We start from the raw sequence: 15,189 nt of genomic DNA, 5'->3' as shown, positions 1-15,189 counted from the left end.
AGCAGATCGGGAGCAGGGGGGTTAAAGTTTGGTTCCCCGCTCTGCCCACCCACTGTAGTCCGGGCAGAGTGGGGGAACCGGCGGTGACCGATGCCGCATGTCACTTACCTACGGCGGGCGGCGATGACGTGCGGCGATCCTACGGAATCCAGTGAGTTGTTGCCTAGCAACATCTGGAGGGTTACAGTTTGGAGACCACTATACAGTGGTCTCTAAACTGCAGCCCTCCAGATGTTGCAAAACTACAATCTCCCAGCATGCCCAGACAGCTGTTTGCTGTTTGGGCATGATGGCTTTTGTAGTTTTGCAAGATTTAGAGGGGTACAGTTTGGAGATCACTGTGCGGTGGTTTCTAAACCGTGACCCTCTAAATCTTGCAAAACTACAACTCCCAGCATGCACGGACAGCAAACGGCTGTCTCGCCATGCTGGGGGTTGTAGCTGCGTTCCTCCAGCTGTTGCATAACTACATCTCCCAGCATGCCCTTCGGTAATCAGTACATGCTGGGAGTTGTAGTTCTGCAACAGCTGGAGGCACACTGGTTAGAAAATACTGAGTTAAGTAATAGAATCTAACTGAAGGTTTTCCAATCAGTGTGCCTCCAGCTGTTGCAAAAGTACAACATGGGCAGCGCAAGCTGGGAGTTGTAGTTTTGCAACAGCTGGAGGTTTGCCCCCCCCCCCCCCATGTGAATCACTGGCATAGAATACCTCAATTTCCACCCCTATGCAATCCCAAATATTGTCCTCAAATTCGCATATCGCTCTCTCACTTCGGAGCCCTGTCATATTTCAACAGTGTAGGGCCACATATGGGGTATTTACGTTTGTGGGAGCAATTGCGTATCAAATTTTGGGGGGCTTTTTCTCCTTATAACCCATATGAAAAGGAAAAGTTGGGGTCTACTCCAGCCTGTTAGTGAGGAAAAAAAAAAAAATTGTACACTAACATGCTGGTGTTGCCCCATACTTTTCATTTTCACAAGAGGTAAAAGGAAGGAAAAAAAACACAATTTGTAACACAATTTCTTCTGAGTACGGACATACCCCATATGTTGGCGTGTATGAGTGGGAGCGCACTATGTACATTTAAGGCCTAAATTGGGGAATTGCACAGCGGTTCTGACATAAACGCAAAAAAAATGAATACCCACGTGTGACCCCATTTTGGAAACTACACCCCTCACGGACCATAACAAGGGGTATAGTGAGCCTTAATGCCCCACAGGTGTTTGACGAATTTTTGTTAAAATTGGATGGGAAAATGAAGAAAAAAATATGTTTTTTTTAACTAAAATGCTGGCGTTACTCAAAATTTTTCATTTTCACAAGGGAAAGTAGGAAAAAGTCCTCCAAAATTTTCAATCATATTTCTTCTGAGTAAGAACATACCCCATATGTGGATGTAAAGTGCTCTGCGGACGAACTACAGTGCTCAGAAGAGAAGGAGCGCCATTGGGCTTTTGGAGAGAAAATTTTTCCGGAATTGAAGGCCACGTGTGTTTACAAAGCCCCCATAGTGCCAGAACAATGCACCCCCTCACATTTGACCCAATTTTAGAAATTACACCGATCACATAATATAATAAGGGGTGCAGTGAGCATTTACACCCCACAGGTGTCAGACAGATTTTTGGAACAGTGGTCCGTGAAAATGAAAAATTCAATTTTTCATTTGCACAGCTCACGTTTCCAAAGATCTGTCAAATGCCAGAGGGGTGTAAATGCTCACTGCACCCCTTATTAAATTCTGTGACTGGTGTAGTTTCCAAAATGGGATCACATGTGGGGGGGGGGTCACATGTGGGGGGGGGGTCCACTGTTCTGGCCCCATGGGGGGCTTTGTAAACGCAAATGGCACTTGACTTCCATTCCAAACAAATTCTCTCTCTGAAAGCTCAATGTTGCTCCTTCACTCCTGAGCATTGTAGTTTACCTGCAGATCACTTGACGTCCACACATGGGGTATTTCCATACTCAGAAGTAATGGGGTTACAAATTTTGGGGGGCATTTTACCCTATTACCCCTTGTAAAAAATTAAAATTTGGGGAAAAACCTGCATTTTAGTAAAAAAAACTATATATTTTTTCATTTACAGATCCAACTTTAATGAAAAGTTGTCAAACACTTGTGGGGTTAAGGCTCACTGTACCCCTTGTTATGTTCCTTGAGGTGTGTAGTTTCCTAAATAGTGTGCCATGTGGGGTGTTTTTTGCTGTTATGGCACCATAGGGGCTTCCTAAATGTGACATGCCCCCCAAAAACAATTTCCTCAAAATTCACTCTCCAAAATCCCATTGTCGCTCCTTTGCTTCTGAGCCCTTTAGTGCATTCACACTTTACGTTCACATATGAGGTATTTCCTTACTGGAGAGAAATGGAGTTACAAATTTTGGGGGGCTTTTCCTTTTACCCAAAAAAATTGGGTCTACAAGAACATGTGAGTGTAAAAAATGAAGATTTTGAATTTTCTCCTTCACTTTGCTGCTATTCCTGTGAAACACCTAAACTTTCTGAATGTCATTTTGAATACTTTGAGGGGTGCAGTTTTGGGATAATTTATGGGGTAATGGGGTATTTATACCCCATTTGGGGTAATTTATGGGGTATTTCTTATATGAAGGCCCTTCAAATCCACTTCAAAGGTGAACTGGTCCCTGAAAAAATCAGATTTTGAAAATGTTGTGAAAAATTGGAAAATTGCTGCTGAACTATAAAGCCCTCTGATTTCTTACAAAAGTAAAAACATGTCAACTTTAATATGCCAACATCAAGTAGACATATTGTATATGTGAATCAATACATAATTTATTTGGTATGTCTAGTTTCCTTACAAGTAGACAGCTTCGAAGTTAGAAAAATGCAAAATTTTTGAATTTTTAATTACATTTTTGAATTTTTCACCAAGAAATGATGCAAGTATCGACGAAAATGTACCACTATGTTAAAGTAGAATATGTCACAAAAAAACACTCTCGGAATCAAATTCATAAGTCAAAGCATCCCGGAGTCATTAATGCTTACAGTGACAGTGGTCTAATGTGCAAAAAATGCTCGGGTCCTTAAGGTGAAAATGAGCTTGGTCATTAAAGGGTTAAAGGAGTTATCTAGGCCCTTTAAAATCAGTGCCCTATCCTCACAATAAGCCATCAATATTAGATGTTTGGGAACTTTTTGCACCCCTGCAGATCAGCTGAGTAAAGGGTCTGCAATGATTTAGTAAACACTGGAGTCTCTTCATTGTTTGTTTTGGTTTTACAGTGTTTGTGCTGGCTATTGCAGCTGTATCCCAAGGAGACTGAGCTAAAAGTCACCCTATCTAACATTTAATACTTTTTTTTCATATTTATTCAAATGCACAGCCTATTTCAATCAGGCTTAGGGTGCATTCACACCACATTTGTGCAATACAGCTGACAAAACTGGCAGGGGAATTTAAAAAGCCCCCCCCAGACGTATCCCAGACATATCCCAGACGGACCAGCGCCACTCCCCATTCATTTGAATGAGCCAAATGAGACGGTCAGCTTATTTTGTAACTGTATCAATTATATTGCAGACTAAAAACCGTGGCAGACCACAGTTTTCAGTCCGACAACAAAAATGGTCCAAAAATAAGCTGAACGGAGTCACTATCTGACTCTGTTTGGCTGATTCAAATGAATGGGGTGTGGCCATACTGCACAAACGTACATACTTATACAAAAATTATGCAACAAAACAGCAGGACACAAAGGGGGAGATTTATCAAACTGTCTTATTGTTAGATTATCTTTGTTGCCCATAGCAACTATTCAGAGCTCAATTTTCATTGTATTGGGGCAATATGAGAAATTAAATCTGAGCCGTGACTGTTTTCTAAAGACAACAAAGAGAATCTTACTGTAAGACAGCTTGATAAATCTCCTATATTAATCAAATGTGGAGCCTTTATACAGTAAGTCTTTTGTGAATTCCATGACACTAATTTTTTAACAGAAATTTTCTAAATATTACATGCACAGTATTTAACCCCTTAAGGACGCAGGACGTAAATGTACGTCCTGGTGAGGTGGTACTTAACGCACCAGGACGTACATTTACGTCCTAAGCATAACCGCGGGCATCGGAGCGATGCCCGTGTCATGCGCGGCTGATCCCGGCTGCTGATCGCAGCCAGGGACCCGCCGGCAATGGCCGACGCCCACGATCTCGCGGGCGTCCGCCATTAACCCCTCAGGTGCCGGGATCAATACAGATCCCGGCATCTGCGGCAGTTCGCGATTTAAATGAACGATCGGATCGCCCGCAGCGCTGCTGCGGGGATCCGATCATTCATAACGCCGCACGGAGGTCCCCTCTCCTTCCTCCGTGCGGCTCCCGGCGTCTCCTGCTCTGGTCTGAGATCGAGCAGACCAGAGCAGAAGATCACCGAAAACACTGATCTGTTCTATATCCTATACATAGAACAGATCAGTATTAGCAATCATGGTATTGCTATGAATAGTCCCCTATGGGGACTATTCAAGTGTAAAAAAAAAATGTAAAAAAATGTAAAAGTAAAAAAAAAGTGAAAAATCCCCTCCCCCAATAAAAAAGTAAAACGTCCGTTTTTTCCTATTTTACCCCCAAAAAGCGTAAAAAAACATTTTTTATAGACATATTTGGTATCGCCGCGTGCGTAAATGTCCGAACTATTAAAATAAAATGTTAATGATCCCGTACGGTGAACGGCATGAACGAAAAAAAATAAAAAAAAAGTCCAAAATTCCTACTTTTTTAATACATTTTATTTAAAAAAAAAATTATAAAAAATGTATTAAAAGTTTTTTATATGCATATGTGGTATAAAAAAAAAGTACAGATCATGGCGCAAAAAATGAGCCCCCATACCGCCACTTATATGGAAAAATAAAAAAGTTAGAGGTCATCAAACTAAAGGGATTATAAACGTACTAATTTGGTTAAAAAGTTTGTGATTTTTTTTAAGCGCAACAATAATAGAAAAGTATATAATAATGGGTATCATTTTAATCGTATTGACCCTCAGAATAAAGAACACATGTCATTTTTACCATAAATTGTACGGCGTGAAAACAAAACCTTCCAAAATTAGCAAAATTGCGTTTTTCGTTTTAATTTCCCCACAAAAATAGTGTTTTTTGGTTGTGCCATACATTTTATGATATAATGAGTGATGTCATTACAAAGGACAACTGGTCACGCAAAAAACAAGCCCTCATACTAGTCTGTGGATGAAAATATAAAAGAGTTATGATTTTTAGAAGGCGAGGAGGAAAAAATGAAAACGTAAAAATTAAATTGTCTGAGTCCTTAAGGCCAAAATGGGCTGAGTCCTTAAGGGGTTAAAGACACACATTTCAAAACTATAAAGTGGCTACTACAGATGTGTAATTGATTAACATGTTTTGTGCTTTATGAACTGTTTAGCAAGAAGTTTGGTATCGGTGAACAGGATAGCCAGCAGTGGAGAATGAGTGTTATAACTTCTTTGGTTCCTCATAGTCCCAGTTCAACTTTAATGCAACTGCTGAGTACTGGAGGAAGAACAGGTAAAATATAACAACAAATAACAGAGAGGAAAAAAAATCACTTAATTTATTATATTATTTTATTATATCCTTATTTATTCATAAATAAATCAAATTGTATGGATATAGCAAAATATAAACCTCATTATACTATTACGAATTGCAACTTACTAGAAAGCAAAAACTTACAACTTACTTCAAAATGTACATATTACCTTTTTTCCAATATTATAATAATCCATATTATAATGATGTTTCTTTGCAGGATTTTTCGACTCACCGCTGTGTAAACGCCGCCCATCACGCTCTCAGGAGGATCTGACTGTGTTTCCAGCTGTTACAACTCATAAAGGCTTTCTTCCAGCACTGCCATGATTCTTAACAATATTTACTCGAAGATCATCATGTCCTGCATCATAACACAACTTCTATTGTCAATAATACCTGCTGTTTGGTACTAAGCTCAAACAATGATGCCTTATGCACAAAAATGTGTAGAAGTTGACCTGCAATACGTTGTGTAAAATTGAACCGTATTACTAATGACATTGTGGACAATATAGTTTGATGTAGAATTCCAGTTAAAACGATGCTCTGACATACAATAGCATGCAATGGAGCATTCAAATTCTACATTTAAAGGGTACTCAGGTGGAAAGCATTTATATATATTTTTTAAATCAACTGGATCCAGAAAGCTAAACAGATTTGTAAATTACTTTGATTAAAAAAATCTTAATCCTTCCAATACTTATCATCTGCTGTATCCTCTACAGGAAGTTCTTTTCTTTTTGAATTTCTTTTGTCTGACCACAGTGCTCTCTGCTGACACCCCTGTCCATGTCAGGAACTGTTCAGAGCAGGAGCAAAACCTCATAGCAAACCTCTCCTGCTCTGGACAGTTCCTGACACGGACTGTGTTCCTGGCACCAGTTGATTTATAAAAAAAAAAAAAATTCCACCGGAGTACCCCTTTAAAAAAAATGTTTTTATGAATTTTGTACAACCCTATTAGAATGCGTGGTGGCTGTAACCTGGATCCATACAATACAGATACTGGGTACTTTTATGTACATGAGGCCTAAAAAAAAATTGCCATTCCATTTTTATTTTATTTTTTGCCCGAAAATATAAGATTATAAACTTTAGTAACCTATTTTATTTTTGGATTTGTTTCTCTGTTCTTTATTGTTTTTAATGAATAATAACATATTTTAAAATAACATTCCCTGTGTTATTATTCTTTTTAACTACACAATCACAAATATAGATTTTATAAAAGGGGATTGCTTTACTACATAATCCACAAATTAAAACTCAGATTCCTGCCAACCTGCCTCTGGAAGTGATAAGAAATATGCGTCAGGGCCATTATTAATTAATTGGGTTTCCATGGTTAAAGGGGTTGGCCACCTTTTAACAATTTGTCAGACTAGTAATGAGGTTAATTACTCACTTACTGATAATGAGACCCTTTACTGCAGGACCATTCTATATAATGATAAAGGTCCACCCCAGTCCCGATTTTCCCTCTCTATGTGTTGCCAACAGCTTTTCCATCCATACATGGCTGTCTATGGAGGAGCACTGTAAGAGACATGTCACTCTGCCTTCTCCAATTCAGTATACTGTGCTTAAGCAAGGAGTACAGGTGCATTGGAGGTGGCAGAGTGATGTGTATCATCCTGTACTCCTCCATGGGCAGCCATGTATGGACAGAGAAACTCTCGACAGCACATACAGATGGAGGATCGGGACAGGGGTGGACCTGCATAGGCAGTCATGTATGGACAAAGGAACAAAAAATTGAAAAGCACACCCAAAAGAACTGTTATAAATATGCAGGTGCATGCTGTCATGGCTATAATACAAATGCCAACACAAATATTGCTGCAGCACAATGAATGATATACTGTATGTATAATGTAAATCATCCTAAATTACAATACTGCTATAGAAAGAATTGAGGTTCTCAGCATGCCATTAGCTGTTTCTTCTATAGCATTACTGCAGTTTAAAGTTATATTACATTACACATCTTAGTGCTTGAATTGTGAAATGTTTGTGTTTGCATTTGTCTTTCAGCCATGGTAGCGTGCACCAGCATATTTATAACAGTTCTTTAGGATATGCTGACCATTATTTTTTGTATTGTATGTGTCAGTCTCCATTTTGGTCATGCACTCCACCCATCCCCTGGATAGTTTTAAGCAGGAAATAACTGGATGCTGTATGTCCAGAATTTGCAGGCTTAGGCTAGCTCAGAGGAGGTATATCTGCTGGTGCGTCACACTGAGGTCACCATATGGTAGTTGAATGGTACACACTATTTGAGCAGAGGGTATGCTAAGAACCTTTTTTTTGCAATTTAAAATGATTTACATTATAAATGGATCTTAGCACTTGCCATTTTCTGATGCCATTTATGGATAGAGGAGCCATTGACTGCACAGAGGGATGGGGACAGAACTCCATTATTATAGAGAATGAAGCCGTGGTGAAGAGTCTCATAATGATTATAGTCTGGTAATAAATTGTTAAAAGGTGGCCAACCCCCTTTATGCATGTGCACACAAACTTACAATGCAATTGGAAAGTTTTCAGGTCCTTTAACCTTTTGTTTATTTTATGTTGTGGCCTTGTGCTAAAATAAAAATATATTTTTTCCTATTATTCTTTACTCAATACCCCATAATGAGAATGTGAAAATATATTTTAAATATATTTTTTATAATAAAAGTGATTAGTGTTGGGACCCCCGCCAGTAATGTCCTCTGTCTCCTTTGATCTTTGTATTGAGCCTCTGGCTTCGCTGATCCGGGGGACTTAAACATTTTTAGTGTCCTGGTGCAACACAGGGAAATCAAAATCTGTTTATTTGATATGCCTTGCTCCTTTTATTTGAGCTGTAATGTGTTTAGGTACGGTAACTGATGCTCTTTGTATTTTCATGCTCTTTATTCCTATTTGTAAATGCAAAATTTCCTTAATAAAAATAAAGTTAAACAAATAAAAGTGATCAGTCTGTACAGCAACTATAATAAATTGTAACTGTAACACAGTTGCTGTATGGTATATGAAGTGCACCTTGGCCCTATAGGTTCCAGATAGTATTCCTGCATGGCCCTTAGTGGACAGAGCGGAAACTGCAGCAAAGGCTGAAGTAGCAGGAGATAATTCTGAGGATGTCGCCTGATGCTGATAAGAACACATAGTGCGCTGGTGGTTTTCAGCCAGCTGCGTTACAATATAAGAACAAACAAGCTTATTACAATAAATTTGGTGGAGACAAAACTCAGAAATCAGATGGAAAGTGTGGAGAAATGGACATAAACAATAAAAATATGGACTTTCTTGGTAAAGGGCAGAGGCCAGATTGAGACTACCGTATTTATATTCCCATTGCATCCAGTAGTTATCCCAGGGTTACCAGACAGCTTCAAGATCTATCAAATTTTTTTTATTGATCACAGCCTTTAAATTCTCCATTGTTCCTACATCTTGGACCCTTGAATAAAGGTCCAATAAAGTAGGTGGTGTCTGTTGTTTGCATTTTTTTGCCACCACATACCTGGTGGCATTAAGAATATAAAGTAGCACCTGTACGCCTCCCCTACAGTTTTTTTCTGAACGCTCCGCCCAAATAGATAAAATCATTTACCATATCCCTAGAACATATAAAAAAAATGTTTCATTATTTACATTTTATTATATCATAAAATGTGCACAGAAAAGAGAAACAATTTTCCCTAATACATCCAAAACATACAAACCAGAATTAAATAGTTAACAAAATAATCAATTAAATATATTAAACAGATTACCAACATTTCCCCTCCCCCCAACCCTCCCAGTTTGTTGGATGTAGGGGAAAAAAACAGGAAACCCAGCTTTAATACCTTACAGAACAAATCAATCCATTGGTCACATTTCCCATACTTTTTGGTACCTCTCTATCCCCCTGACTCTATTTTTGACCAAATACCATACATAATTTTGGATCTTCTTTAAAATCTTAACCATTCTAACACTGGGTTTTTTTTTTTTTTTTTTTTTTGCGAGTACCAAAATCTTAATACCATTAATCTAGCATAGAACAGAACTTTAATAATTAGTAATGAACATGTTGTTTTTTGTACTTTCTCGCCCAGTACTGCACAGGCCAGAGTATAAGAAGGTCTATGTTAATCTGGATCATAAACCTTAGTCCAGTACTCTTGCAAATACTTACAACCCAATATAAGGTGGTCAAAATCTGCATTCTCTACCTTACACCTATGACAACCCACTAACCCCTCAATTGTGTGATTCTATTCTGCATATTAATGGAGATTTTGGCAATATTTTTACAGATCTCACTCCAAAAATCTTCTCTTACTCCATCAATCATACCCCTCCACTTAATTGCAATTCTATCCAATTGATTCCTACTTTGGTGCAATCCCAATATTTTATAAATGGCTGTCATGTCTTTCTTTTTAAATTGGTTGTTGTTGATGAAATGCATCATTTCGTGTTCATTAATATTAAACCATTTATTATCCGAACTAAACGCGTGCCAAATTTGATTATATCTAAACCTACCGTATATGCCGGCGTATAAGACGACTGGGCGTATAAGACGACCCCCAACTTTTACAGTTAAAATAAAGAGTTTGGGATATACTCACCATATAAGACTACCCCTCCTACCGCGATATACGGTACCTTATATTTCCCCCCACATTAGGTAGGCATCATGTTCCCCCACATTAGGTAGACAGTATAGTTCCCCCTACATTAGGTAGGCAGTATAGTTCCCCCCCACATTAAGTTGGCAGTTCCCCCACATTAAGTTGGCAGTACCCCCCACATTAGGTTGGCAGTTCCCCCACATTAGGTTGGCAGTTCCCCCACATTAGGTTGCCAGCTCCCCCACATTAGGTTGCCCACTCCCCCACATTAGGTCGGCAGTTCCCCCACATTAGGTCGGCAGCTCCCCCACATAAGGTCGGCAGTTCCCCCACAATAGTAGGCAGCTCCCCCAAATTAGGTCGGGAGTTACCCCACATTAGGTCAGCAGTTACCCCACATTAGTAGGCAGCTCCCCCACATTAGTAGCAGTTCCCCCACATTAGTAGGCAGCTCCCCCACATTAGTATGCAATTCCCCCACATTAGGTCAGACAACAGACATACAGCTTCCAGCCATATACAGTGTATGGCTGGAGGCTGTATGTCTGTACTATCCCCACAGTGTTCCGATCACAGCTCCTCCGGCCTTGGTCACTATCTACTGCTATGGCCCATGGACCATAGCAGTAGGTGCCGGGACCGGGGAGCGGTGACCGGATCACTTAAGATAGCACGACCGGTCACTCACCAGGCCCCGGCCGTCGCGTCCTCCTGGTCCTGTGCTCCTCTGCCTCTATGGTTGTAGGCACGTGACGTCACTGACGTCCCGTGCGTACAACCATAGAGAGGGAGGACCGGACCGCAGGAGGACCGAAGGAGGATCGCAGGAGGACACCGGGGAATGGTAAGTGACTGGCGGACATCCTTATGTCCCAAGAAGATTTTTCGGGACACAGAGATGTCCAGGATAGGAATACCTATGATTATCTGCCCGGGCCGGCTCCTGTGTGTGCCTGCAGGCGGGGGCCGGCCAGAGCAGCTAAAAACTAATACTGTATACTAAAAACCAGGGGGCCTCCAGCTGTTGTAAAACTACAGCTCCCAGCATGCCCGGACAGCCTTTGCCATGCTGGGAGTTGTAGTTTCACAACAGCTGGAGGCACCCTTGTTTTCAGTATACAGTATTAGTTTGTACATGCTCTGGCCGGCCCCCGTCTGCAGCCACACACGGGAGCCGGCCTGGGCAGATAATCATAGATATTCCTATCCTGGACCTCAATATCAGGCGTATAAGACGACCCCTGACTTTTCAGAAGAAAATTCAGGGTTAAAAAGTCGTCTTATACGCCGGGATATACGGTATGTTTTTCTGTGATGCCAAATTCTACCTTCATTTCTTTAAAGTATAATAATTTACTTTGCCTAACTATGTGCCTAACTTTATCTACCCAGTGTGAAACCCAAAATATAGTGTCAGGAATACTCTGAAATTCTAACTAATTTCTATTCTTCTATATACGGCATACGGCAGGTGTATACGGCAGACTACCAGTCAACTATGTCATTTTTTCACTTCTAACCATGCTTTACCAATTAACCTACCATACAAAAAAAATGTATATCTATCCCGCTACCTTTAAACAAAATTTGAAAATATCTATCCCACTAAAATTTCAACAAAAGTGCTGCATTTATTATCCATTTTATTCTTAATGTGCTTCATAACATAATTCTTCTCCCGATTTTTGATTCTCTCCATTTGTTTTGCCAAAAAGTACCAAAAGAAATTTGGGAGCATCAACCCACCTTAGTTACATAGTTACATAGTTAGTACGGTCGAAAAAAGACATACGTCCATCAAGTTCAACCAGGGAATTGAAGGGTAGGGGTGTGGTGGGATATTGGGGGAAGGGATGGGATTTTATATTTCTGCATAAGCATTAATGTTATTTTGTTCCAGGAATGTATCTAACTCTGTTTTAAATGTATTAATCGTTTCTGCTGTGACCAGTTCCTGAGGTAGACTGTTCCATAAGTTCATAGTTCTTATGGTAAAGAAGGCGTGTCACCCCTTGAGACTAAACCTTTTCATCTCCAAACGGAGGGAGTGCCCCCTCGTCCTTTGAGGTGGCTTAACCTGGAACAGTTTTTTTCTCCATATGTTTTATATGGGCCATTAATATATTTATATACGTTTATCATATCCCCCCTTAAACGTCTCTTCTGAAGACTAAACAATTGTAACTCCTTTAATCGCTCCTCATAACTAAGATGTTCCATGCCCCATATTAGTTTAGTCGCGCGTCTCTGCACCCTTTCCAGCAACACAGTGTCCCTTTTATGGACTGGTGACCAAAACTGAACAGCATATTCCAAGTGAGGCCGTACCAATGCTTTATAAAGGGGGAGTATTATGTCCCTCGAGTCCATGCCTCTTTTGATACATGACAATATCCTGCTGGCCTTGGAAGCAACAGCCTGACATTGCATGCTATTCTGTAGTCTATGATCTACAAGTACACCCAGATCCTTCTCTACCAGTGACTCTGCCAGTTTAACACCCCCTAAGACATACGATGCATGCATGTTATTAGTACCCAGATGCATAACTTTACATTTATCCACATTGAACCTCATTTGCCAAGTGGATGCCCAGACACTTAGTCTATCCAAGTCATCTTGTAACTTATACACATCCTCTATAGACTGTACCGTGCTACAAAGCTTGGTGTCATCTGCAAAGATAGAAACAGAGCTGTTAATGCCATCCTCTATATCATTGATAAATAAATTAAACAACAGCGGGCCCAGTACCGGAGCCGTGAGGCCAGATATTTGAGCCTTGCTCTTTTGTTGCCCCATACATATTTATTCAAAATAAGTTCCATTATTTGATCCGTCCCCAACTGTCCCTAGATAACTACCAAGAACTCTATCTTTATCACCCATTCTCCTATCTACACCTCCCCCCCCCCCAAACTTCCACAAAGTTACAGCATGGAATATTGCAGTAGTCAATGTGCTGTACATCCAGCCATTAACTAGAGATAAGCGAAGTTACAGTGATACGATTTGTCACAAACCTCACGTCTCGGCGGTTGCTGACTTTAGCCTGCATAAATTAGTTCAGCTTTCAGGTGCTCTGGTGGGCTGTAAAAGGTGGATATAGTCCTTGGAGAGAGTCTCCTAGGACTGTATCCACCTTTTCAGCTCACCGAAGCACCTGAAAGCTGAACTAATTTATGCAGGCTAAAGTCAGCAACGCCGAGCCGCGAGGTTCGTGACGAATCGAATCACTGTAACTTTGCTCATCTCTACCATTAACAAAGTGCAGCATGTGCATGTAGCAAAGACGGATGTCTAATCTACATATAACAACAATAACTGTAGTACCGTATATACTCGAGTATAAGCCGACCCGAATAGAAGTCGAGGCCCCTAATTTCACCCCAAAAACCCAGGAAAAGTTATTGACTTGACTATAAGCCTAGGGTGGGAAATACATCATCCCTCCCTGTCATCATCCAGACCCCCGTCATTAACAACCTCATCATCATCAACCTGTCATCATCACCGCCTGTCATCATCCCCCCAGTCATCATCCCACCCCCCCTTCATCATCACTGCCTGTCATCATCCCACCCCCCTTAATCATCACCGCCTGTCATCATCCCCTTATCATCCCACACCTCCCTTCACCATCCCCTTATCATCCCACACCCCCCTTCATCATCCCTTTGTCATTATCCCAACCCCCCTTCATCATCCCCTTATCATCCCACACACCCCTTCATCATCCCCTTGTCATCATCCCACACCCCCCCTTCATCATCCCCTTATCATCCCACACTCCCCCTTCATCATCCCTTTGTCATCATCCCACACCCCCTTCCTCATCCCCTTGTCATCATCACACCCCCCCTTCATCATCACCACATGTCATCAGCCCCCCCCCCCACCCCTTCATCATCACCGCTTGTCAATGTCTGATACAGTGGTCTTCAACCTGCGAACCTCCAGCCATCGGCTGTCCGGGCTTGCTGGGAGTTGTAGTTTTGAAACATCTGGAGGTCCGCAGGTTGAAGACCACTGCGGCCTTCGACATCATCCAGCCAACCATCCCCCCTTTAGCTCTGTTCTCACCTCCGCTCGGCGGGACGTTAGGGTGCACTGGTCCGGGCCATCTGTGCTGCAGGGACTGTCCGGTGGGGAGGAATAGTCGTTCCGGGCTGTCCATCTTCACCGGGGGGGGCCTCTTCTCTGCGCTTCGGGCTCGGAATAGAGACGTTGCCTTGATGACGACGCACAGGGACGTTACTCATGAACGTCCCTGTGCGTCGTCGTCAAGGCAACGTGACTATTCCAGGGCCGGGCCCGAAGCGCGGAGAAGAGGCCCCCCCCCGGTGAAGATGGACAGCCCGGAATGACTATCCTTGCTGGGAGTTGTAGTTTTGAGACATCTGGAGGTCCGCAGGTTGAAGACCACTGAGGGCGGAGAGTTCACTCGAGTATAAGCCGAGGAGGGTGTTTTCGTGCTGAAAAACTCGGCTTATACTCGAGTATATACGGTATACATGTAACAGGCATAAGAAGGATAAACAATATATTCATAACAACGACCAGCTGCCCATGGTAACCAATCAGATCGCTTCTTTCATTTTTAAAGAGGCCAGTGGAAAATGAAAGAAACAATCTGATTGGTTGCTATGGGCAACTGATCAATTTTTCCACTGCACAGGTTTTGATAAATCTCCCCCATAGTGTGTATGTACAAAAAAAAAAAAGTTTGCAATATACGTATACAGCAAAGATTAATATTTCATATACCTCTAACAGAAATTATTATACTATATCCCTTCTAGAGGGACCAGTACATAGTGCAGCTATGACAGAAATGAATGTGCCATGTGCATGCAACATGTTGTGTACATATAGCAAGGATAAATGAATAGTATACCTATGACAGAGAAAAGTATGCAATGATGATGCACCAGAGCTAAGAATATGTGTAACAGAAATAAGCAAATATTATGCATATAACAAA

The 15,189-nt window shown here is 41.2% G+C and overlaps 1 protein-coding gene across 1 annotated transcript in view; it reads left to right on the top strand.

Annotated features, from left to right (window-relative positions):
- LOC130291605 (rho GTPase-activating protein 6-like) overlaps positions 1-8,473 on the top strand; it is an 851,736-nt gene extending 843,263 nt beyond the window's left edge. The window contains exons 12-13 of the mRNA XM_056540562.1: positions 5,432-5,553; positions 5,798-8,473. Coding sequence (XP_056396537.1) covers positions 5,432-5,553; positions 5,798-5,907 — 232 coding nt within the window. The 3' untranslated portion in view covers positions 5,908-8,473. The remainder of the gene's footprint in view (positions 1-5,431; positions 5,554-5,797) is intronic.
- Positions 8,474-15,189: the final 6,716 nt, after the last annotated feature.

This window comes from Hyla sarda, chromosome 9, assembly GCF_029499605.1.
Source record: "Hyla sarda isolate aHylSar1 chromosome 9, aHylSar1.hap1, whole genome shotgun sequence".
In the NCBI taxonomy this organism is placed as follows: Eukaryota; Metazoa; Chordata; class Amphibia; order Anura; family Hylidae; genus Hyla; species Hyla sarda.
This window is presented reverse-complemented; position numbering and strand designations above follow the sequence as displayed.